This window comes from Mandrillus leucophaeus, unplaced genomic scaffold (assembly GCF_000951045.1).
Source record: "Mandrillus leucophaeus isolate KB7577 unplaced genomic scaffold, Mleu.le_1.0 Scaffold684, whole genome shotgun sequence".
NCBI classification, from domain to species: Eukaryota; Metazoa; Chordata; class Mammalia; order Primates; family Cercopithecidae; genus Mandrillus; species Mandrillus leucophaeus.
This window is the reverse complement of record NW_012107408.1, coordinates 1,120,510-1,130,322: the sequence shown is the minus strand read 5'-3', so window position 1 is coordinate 1,130,322 and position 9,813 is coordinate 1,120,510. Positions and strand designations below refer to the sequence as shown.

At 41.7% G+C, this 9,813-nt stretch overlaps 2 protein-coding genes across 3 annotated transcripts in view; one reads left to right on the top strand and one right to left on the bottom strand.

The window, feature by feature from the left end:
• The window catches only part of LMBRD2 (LMBR1 domain containing 2), a 56,640-nt gene extending 50,478 nt beyond the window's left edge, over positions 1–6,162 (bottom strand). The window contains exon 1 of the mRNA XM_012002374.1: positions 5,745–6,162. The gene's annotated coding sequence lies outside the window, so the exon portion shown is untranslated. The remainder of the gene's footprint in view (positions 1–5,744) is intronic.
• A 15-nt stretch (positions 6,163–6,177) lies between these two features.
• SKP2 (S-phase kinase-associated protein 2, E3 ubiquitin protein ligase) overlaps positions 6,178–9,813 on the top strand; it is a 31,391-nt gene continuing 27,755 nt past the window's right edge. The window contains exons 1-2 of one of the 2 annotated variants that reach the window (XM_012002371.1): positions 6,178–6,462; positions 6,964–7,235. In XM_012002371.1, the coding sequence (XP_011857761.1) occupies positions 6,455–6,462; positions 6,964–7,235 (280 nt within the window). In that variant the 5' untranslated portion in view covers positions 6,178–6,454. The remainder of the gene's footprint in view (positions 6,463–6,963; positions 7,236–9,813) is intronic. The other variant, XM_012002372.1, reaches the window with a different exon arrangement.

Here is a 9,813-nt window from a genome sequence, read left to right as displayed (position 1 = left end):
ACGAGTTGATGGGTGCAGCACACCAACATGGCACAAGTATACATATGTAACAAACCTGCACGTTGTGCACATATACCCTAGAACTTAAAGTATAATTAAATAAAAAAAAAGAAATTACGTTTGTTAAGATTATTTAATAACATCAGAAAATTATCCTAACAGCAATTGAAAATTTGGCACATATTTTTATGTAAACATAAAAAAGAGTAAGGTAACAATGAAATATATTAAAACATCAACAGTCTTCAGGTGGTAAGATTATGGGCATAATAAGCAAACAACAGAATCAGTTTTAAACCTGACACTAGCTATTAATGTTTTTACTATGGCACTCAATTTTTTAGTCTGATTCATAGTCAGCACTTTAAAGGGTTGTAGAGGAATAAATAGAATTATGGGTCCTTTATTCTAGTAATAAATGATTTGGTTACATACCTTCAGGTTAGTATCCTACCACTGCTGTAACAAATTACTACAAACTTAGTGAGTTTAAACAACATCCATTTATTAATATCTTATAGCTTCTATAGGTCAGAAGTTCAAACACAGCATAGTTCAACTTAGTTCTCTGCTTAGGGGCACACAAGTTTAAAATCAAGGTGTCAGCAAGTTTGCAATCTCAGTCAGGCTACTGGCAGGGTCTCATACTGTCGTCCAGGCTGGAGGGCAGTGGCACAATCATGGCTCAACATAACCTTGAGCTCCTGGGCTCAATTGATCCTCCCACCTCAGCTTCCAGATAACTAGGACTACAGGTGCACACCACCATACCTGGCTAATTAAAAAAATTTTTTTTTTTTTTGTAGAGACAGGGTCTTGCTATGTTGCCCGGGCTGGACTCAAATGCCTGGCCTCAAGTGATCCTCTCACTTTGGCCTCCCAAAGCACTGAGATTACAGGCATGATCCACCTAGCCAAGCCAAAACTCAGTTATTCATGGTTAAAGGACTGAGATCCTTGTTCCCCTGCAAGCTGACAGCTGGCATTTAACCTTAGCTCTAGAGGCCTCTCCCCAGTCTTTGCATGTGGCTCTGCATATCTTTTAAAATTGTATATATTTAAAATGCATAACAGTGATGTTTTGATATATTGTACATACACAGTGAAATAATCATCATCGTCAAATTAACGTATCTATCTCCTCACACACTTCTCTCTCTCTCTCTGCGTGTGTGTGTGTGTGTGTGTGTGTGTGTGTGTGTGTGTCTGTGGTCCTGAATATTTTAGAAGCAGCAATGGCTTGTCAAATTCTCCTCATGCTTGAAATCTGTTTTTCAGGGCTCATCTGATTACACTGGGCCTGTCTGAATAATTTCATCATTTTTACTGGTTCCAGAGATTAGAGCATAGACATTATTAGGGGTTTATTATTCTGTTTACCATACCATCTATTTCTGTTCAGGCTGAACTATATTGCCTTCTTATGACACAGGTTAGGACCAGTAATCCCATGAAATTGAGATAAAAGTTGGGGTTTTCCTAACTTGAGAAAATAATAGTTTTAAAGTCCATACCTTTAACCTTGTACCAACATTCAAGTGATGAGTTGCAAGGTTTAGGGAAGAAGGAGAAGAAAGGGGATGATAATGATGATGATGATGATGATACTAAAATGGGGAGGCAAATAAAAATTCAGTTCCACGTGATTAAGCACCACAGTAGCAAAACTTAATTATACTCGAAATCAAAATGCCAATTCATTAAAACTACCAGATTTTAGTGCCCGATGTGTGGGCATATTGTACCCTTCAAAATACCAGTTCTGAAAGTCTTAAACATTTAAAATCCAATTCAATCTTTTCCCAATCATCAAAATATTATTAAATATTACTTTCAAATGCCTTTATAATGGTTTCACAATTAGCATGTTAATGTTAATGACTTGAAGTACTGTTTCCTGAGTACTTTATGGCTGATAAAAGTTTTTCAGGCCAAATATCCTTTGATGGAACTTTAGAGGTTAAGCTAATTATGTAATTTGAAGAATTCCAAATGTTTTGAGAGAGAGAGAGAGAATGGGTACCAAGTGATCAGAACACAAACAAAACACTGAAAACAATTTTGTCAAAACCAAAGATTCTGAAACTGAATGAAAAATTTCTGACTGGAACCTAATGATTCATCAGACTCAAATACTGTTAACTTAAATATCTGAGTCTGATGAATCATTAGGTTCCAACTGGAAATTTTATCTAACTTCACATATCTGTATTTTTACTCAGATATGTGCAAAATAATAAAAACTAGGAGACAACTCAAAAATCCTAATTATGAAAAATCAAAAGAACCAGAATTAGAAGTGAATGATTAAGTCAACAAATTTCTACCAATGTTCAAAATTTAAATCTTCAAAACATAATCGTTATTCACATATTTAAAGATTTCAGGTATGAGAGAGTTCAGTTTTGGACACAGACTACTGCAAGAGACTATTACTCCCACTCGAAAAAAAAAAAAAACAAAAAACCGTCACAATATTTTTTAAAGGTACCTAAGAGCTGAGTTGGCGAACCAACCAGGTAACCTGAATTCCAAAATGTGACAAGCCCCTGAGGACAGTGGCATACATACCAACTGCTTTACCTTTTGCAAGGCATGAAGAGAAGAGGTAGTAATCATGTAAGCATATAAGAAAAAGAACTAAAATTTTACTGAATTCTTAAAGATTTCATATATAGAAATTGCAAGACATTTTGATAGAGAATAATCTGTAAAGTCCTTCCTAATAATAAAATAATTTAAAATAATGAATAGCTAACATTTAGCATGTGTTCACGAAATTTTAAGCATTGTATTAACATTAGTACCTATCATGCTTTATCAAATTAGACCTCACAACCTAGTATGAAAGGGCTGTTCGTTTCCTTGCTTAACAGAAAAAACAGCACAGAGAGGTTAAGTAACTTGTCCAAGTTAACAGAGCTGGTGAATGGTAAAGCTGCCTCAAAGAGAGGCATCTTCACTACAGAGCCTGGATCATAATTACATGTCTCTTCTCTAATCTAGACACAGTTTCTTAATGCAATTTAAATTGTTAATTAATGATTTATTTTGTTCAGTCTTCACAGGGAACAAATTAGAACATTCTCCCGTTTCTTTTAGATATATCAAGACAGAATGCTAAGTCATGTTTAATACAGAATTTAACACAAACTTTTTACTGTACAGATTATACTACCATTACTTGATTTAAGGGTAATATATGACTGTACTCTACATGGGAAAAGTGGAAAACAGAGTAAATTTGAATCCGTTTGTTCTTGCCCCATCTGCCTATCTTAGAGCATTAAATTGCAATGAATTAAAGATCTACTTAGTTCCAAGCATCATTCATTCATTTAGCAAATATTTACTGAACCCCTACTATTTGGTGAGCTCTGTTCAAGGGGCTGGGGATACAAAAATCCAAGAAAGTCCCTGACCTTAAAAGGTCTAGTGGGAAGAAACAGGCAATTAAAAAAAAAAAAAAAGGGGGGTGATAAGGGCTATGTAAACAGGTAGCTGCCACCACTACAGAGAATATCAGTTCTGGAAAAAATTATTCACGATTAGTTTGGCTACACGTAACAGAAAAGTCCAATATACCTGAGACTTACACAACGCAGAATTTATTTCTCATGTAAAAGAAGTCTTGAGATAGGTGGCTATGGTAAGTTATCAGATTATCAGAGGCCCAGGCCCCTTCTCTCTAGTCCACATCCTTAGCAGGTGGCTTTAATCCTTATGTTCCAGGACAGATGCTGGAACTTCAGGAATCCTATCATCATCTAGACAGCAGGATGGAGAAACAAAGAAGGGTGGGCCTTCTTCCTTTTAAAGAGATGTAAGAAACGGCTGGGCACAGTGGCTCATGTCTGTAATCCCAGCACTTTGGCAGGCTGAGGTGGGAGTTCAAGACCAGCCTGACCAACATGGAGAAACCCCCTCTCCACTAAAAATACAAAATGAATCGGGCGTGGTGGTGCATGTCTGTAATCCCAGCTACTCAGGAAGGCTGAGACAGGAGAATCACTTGAACCCGGGAGGCGGAGGTTGCGGTGAGCCGAGGTTGCGCCATTGCACTCCAGCCTGGGCAACAAGAGTGAAACTTCATCTCAAAAAATAAAAATAAAAATAACATCAATCAGAAAAAACAAGATACATCAGTAGCAATCACAATACAGTTCTTTATGACCAGATAGCAACCTCTATGTACCTACTAAACTCGTCCTCAATGGATACAATTCCTTATGTTAAAAAGAATCTAATGTACCAATTTAAACTTGCATTTATTATGTTAAGGCAATAGTTATGATTAGAAGGAATGCAAAAAAAAATTATTCCCATATTAGGAAGATGAAGTATTTCTGTTACCGGGGCAAACTATTAAACTGATTTTCAAAACTGACAGGCTCTCCCTGAAGTCCTAGAGAGGATCTTGTGTTCACTAATTCAGCTGTTGCAAGTATTCTAGCTCCCCAGGTAACTCCTAGTAAAACCAAGACTGAACAAAGCTATTTCTCATCTTTAAATTTAGAATCATCTCATCGATTCCTATCTATGAGATCTATGTCTGAAGTGGGCTCTCCCAATTATTTTACATCTCAAAACTGTTTATTCTCATTATGGCATCTTAAATATTTTTGTTTATTCTTTCTCCTCCATTAGCTTACAGGCTCTCTCTGTTTTGTTCCCTTTCCTGAAGGAAATTATAATTTTTTGTGTCAAAAATATTTTCTCCTACGAGTTGCAATCTTAAGGGCAAGGATGTAGCTTCAAAGGAAGGCAAATGCTTTCTCCTTAGCCAAAGTAACATAAAGGTCACTTTTTGTAAAACATCAGGATATTGAATTTTAAAATGTTTTCCATACAACATTAGTTTAATGAACAGCTCAGCCTAGTATTCTGCACCTAGTTCCAATCAAAACCAAGTTGTGAACAGATCCCTTCTTTACACCAATCTCACCTTTCAAGAACAAGCTAAAAGTTCATTAATTCCTTCCTCAAGAGGCAGTTACTTTTCAAGCTAAGGAACAAGCTAAAGAACAAGCACATACCTGGGCAAGGGAAGTTTAATTTCACTATAGAGTAAATCATTTTTTCAAGGAAACCAGAGGGCGCGTCATACAGCATCACTGAATATTCTAATATGAGATGAAGCTGTTATGCTTCCTTATGAACTTTATAAATCTTCATTTTTATGAGGCTTAGAATTCATCCCCCTTCCCTCTTCCACTGTTTTCCCGGGGTCACAGTTGTAGTATAGTTTGCCCAATGGATTTCGCATGGTCATTGTACCTGGAATATGTCACGCTCTCTACTCCAATCGCCCCCAAACTCTTCTCAGCAGAGATAGGCTTAAAGCAGCTTGCTTTTAGGCGGCGACGCAAACACACGTAGCCAGTTGAGCGACAGCAAGCAACCAAATGGCTTTGCTGGAGGCCCCCTGCGTTGCACGGGTAAAGCCCGTTGCAAAATACAGTCCTTTCATTTATTCCTCTGTTACTATTTATGAGACTTGTCAAGGCTGCAAGGGCATGCGCAGCCTTCCCACCACACAGGACCCGCTGGGGTCTCCGGCTCCCCTAAAATTAAACCACTGTCTTTCGTTCCGACTCATGTTTAGCTGTTGTGCGTATTTTACAGATAAAGGAAGGATCCTGTCCACAGACCCAATTCTAAGGGCCGCCTTCTCCCCCACGGAGGAAGAAGCTTCCTGGCAAAAGGACGAACAGGTGCGACGCCCGCATTTCGCAGCCTCTCACCTGGCCGGCGGGCTGGGCTACTGTCCCCACTCAGCAGCTAGGGACGTGGGCCCCGCGGCGGCGGCCACTTGGGGTCTGCCGGGTCCCCTCTCTTTCCGCCTGCGCTCGGCCTCGGACCCCACACTCAAAAGCGCCTCACGCGTTCCGCCTTAGGCTCACTGTCCGATCTCGCCAGACAGCGTCTGGATGGGACCGGGAAACGGCGGCCGTCACAGCTGTTCAGGTTCTGGGATCCACGCTCAGAGACGACAGCGCTGGTGATCACCAGAAGGCCTGCCGGCTCCCGGGAAAGAAAAATCCGTCCACAGTCCAGCGGCTGACATTTCCCAGTCAGCCGTAGCGCCGCCCGCTTCCGCCTCCCCGCCTACCCCATGGGCCGACCAGTCCCGCTCCCGCGGGGGGTTGTGGGTATCTGGAAGGCGGGTAAAGCTGCAAGGGAAGGAAGTTAGGGCGAGCCCGTCGGACTACGAAACGGGACGGAAACTACAATTCCCAGCAGGCCGTGGGGCCTCAGAGTGGGGCCGCGAAGCAAAGCGGGCTGTAGAGTCTTGCGCGCGCGGTGGGGATGGAACGTTGCTAGACTTAGCGGGTCTGGCTCCTAGGGGTCCGAGCAGCACGCTCGGAGCCGCCGCGCGCCAAATCGGGAATCCGGGAGGCCAGCAGCTCTGCAATTAATGCACGTATTTTAAACTCCCGAGCCTGCGGACGCTATGCACAGGTAAACGGATTCAAAAAGGGAAGAGCATGAATGGACCCTCTTAATAATTCTTTTAGGCCGCGAATATCGCTACTGGCTAATATTGTTAGTAATGCTGTTAAGTGAATGGTTGCTTAGCCCCTTCTTGGGGAAAGTGTGAATGGATGAATGCCTTAGTGCGGGGATCAGCGTGCGGTTTTATCTGGCTTCCTTAATTGGGCTTTTCTGCCACCGTTTTCAATCAGTGTATGATTGCCCTCTCTCTCTCCTTGTCTGTTCCCTCCGCTGGGAGAAATTCTTGAGGCCTTCTGCAGGATCGTAAGTCAAAGAGCCTTCTCGATTTGTTCTTTTCATTTCTTCATCTTCTTGGTAACTCTCCGTGGGCACGTAAAAAAATGCGATTCTGTTAGCTGCTGTGAAGGTTTTCCACAATACATAAACTGCAGCTTCTTTAATGCCTTCCTTGGAATTATTTATGGGTGTGTTTTCGAAAGGAACCGGGGATATTGTGCACTTCTGCAGGAAGCACCTCCAGGAGATTCCAGACCTGAGTAGCAACGTTGCCACCAGCTTCACGTGGGGATGGGATTCCAGCAAGACTTCTGAACTGCTGTCAGGCATGGGGGTCTCCGCCCTGGAGAAAGAGGAGCCCGACAGTGAGAACATCCCCCAGGAACTATTCTCAAACCTGGGCCACCCGGAGAGCCCCCCACGGAAACGGCTGAAGAGCAAAGGCAGTGAAAAAGACTTTGTGATTGTCCGCAGGCCTAAGCTAAATCGAGAGAACTTTCCAGGTAAGGATATGAGGGTAAAAATGTAAGTTATGCAAAGGGTGGATTTAGCTATGTTGTTGGGAAACCTTTGTTCAGGGATCTTTACCATGGGTTCCTTTTAAGATTGCCTAATTCTGAAGCTGTTTTTTCAACACAATAGGGCAAGTCGTCAAGTATGCAGGAATCTTGGTAGGTATATATGTGTGTGTGTGTGTGTGTGTATATATATATGTGTGTGTGTGTGTGTGTGTGTGTGTTCTGGTGCATAATCACCTTGAAAATTTTAACCCATGAGAAGACATTCCTGCCTTTTTCCTTAGAAGGGAATCTGTCTTCCTAAAGGTGCCACCAATTAATAGAAACATAAAGCAGTGGTCTTCTTATAGGATTCTTTTGCTTTGTACCCCTGAGTGAGCTTTTTGCCTTAATCGCTTAAGTTATTTATCAGTGGACTGCTGAAGTGAACGTTCACCTAAGTGGGGGAGAATTATCTCCCCAGGCCCACTCCCACTCCCATATTGTCTTCTCTGGTGTGTTCTGTCTCCATTACTGCTGACACTATCTGTTTAATCACCCAACCCAAAAACCTGAGAGTCAGTCCGATTCCCACCGCCCCCAACATCCACTCATTCATTGCATCTTTCCCTCTTCTCTGGTAACTATTTCTCAAGTTCTTATCGTCTCTTGCCTGAACTATTGGAGCGGATTTATAATTCCAACCTTCTTCTCCCCAGATCTATCCCCTAGAACTAGAATGGATTGACTGAAAAACTATTTCTTCCCTCCTTAATAGCTCCCCATCCCCTAGTTTCTCAAGCAGGTGAATGAGTGCCTCCCAGAGTGAACCAGAACCCTGGAGTATGCAAAAGCCATAGGGTAAATAAGGCATTGACCTGGGGTTATCAGTTTTTCTTACTAGTAAGCTATTTAAAACAGTAATGCAGCAAATATTTGCTGAGCACATACCATGTGCTAGGCAGTGTTCCAGGTGCTGGAGATACAGCAGTGGGCGCAACATAACATTTCTCCTCTCAGGGAGCATCCATTCTAGTGAGAGAATACAATAAACACAGTAACTATTTTTATATAGTATGTTAGAAGGTGATAAGTGCTATGGCTAAAACCAAAAATGGAACAAGCCAAGAGGGAATGCAGGTCCTGGGGTGGGAAGATAGAGTACACTTTTAAACCAGGTATTGAGGGAAAGCCTCAACTGGACAGTGACCTTTAAGCAAAGACATAAAGGAGGCAAGGGAGTGTGCCATGCAGATATCATGGAGAAAAGAGCTCCAGGCAGAAGGAATAGCCAATGCAAAGACCCTGGTGCATAAATGTGACACATTTGTTCCGGGAACAGGGAAGCCATATTCTAAAAGTAGAATGAGCAAAGGAGAGAGTTGGGAGAGATCGGGCTGGAGGTAATGTTGAGCACAGTTGTGATGGGACCTGATTTAACCTTCTAAAAAGGACACACTGATGTGTTGAGACTCAACTACGGGGGTGTCAAGGGTAGAAACTTAGGGTCTTTGTTAAATTTCATATTTTCAAGACAGAGTCTTGCTCTGTCGCCCAGGCTGGAGTGCAGTGGCGTTCTCTTGGCTCACTGTCTTCACCTGGATTTGAGAGATTCTCCTGCCTCAGCCTCCTAAGTAACTGAGACTACAGGCATGCACCACCATGCACAGCAATTGTTTTGTTTTTTGTAGAGTTGGTGGGGGAGGTCTCACCATCTTGCCCAGGCGGGTCTCAAACTCCTGGACTCAGGCGATCCTCCAGCCTTGGCCTCCCAAAGTGCTGGGATTACAGGAATGAACCACCACACCTGGCCAAAGTTTGGAATCTTGTTGGGGGTGAGGGTGGTCAGATTCCAGATATATTCCGACATTAAAGTCAACAGAATTTAGGAGGCTGTTGAAATCATATGTAGAAGAGGTGATTAGAGTCTAAACTGAAATCAGGTGGGGGATGATGGCGAAGAAGAAACAGATAAAAGATTTAAAGACAAAGTCTTGCAGACCCAAGGTAATTAAGTATATTCATAAATTCTCCCATCTGGTTTCCTTTGCAGAAGGGTTGATAGATTGGTTGTTTAGTTGGTTGGTTGGTTGCTTGCTTTGGCAACACATATACTAAAACTGGAATACAGAGAAGATTAGCATGGCCCCTGCACAGGATGACATGCAGATTTGTGATGCATTCCACTTTTTTAATTAAAAAAAAAAACACATTTGTTTACAGCCTTTTCTTTAGGAAAGAGAACTTTGCCCAATTTATGGTTTGAGAATATATATCAGGAGTTGGATTAATTAGAGAAGCAGTAGAGGGTCGTAGTGAAGTCAGTTCTGGGTTTGAATCCTCATTCTTGCATTTATCAGCCTTGGAAAGTTATTTGAGCTTTCTGTGCCTTAGTTCCTTTATCTGTGAAATGGAGTGCTGTAATAATACCCACTTCATAGGTCATCGTGAAGATTAAATGAGAGTGACGTAAAACCCTTAGCATGCCACTGACACATAACAATAAATAAGACAAAATTCCTGACGCCAATTTTGGAGGCTAGTGGACTTTTATCTTTTGTTTTTAATATTGTTAGTCTGACCC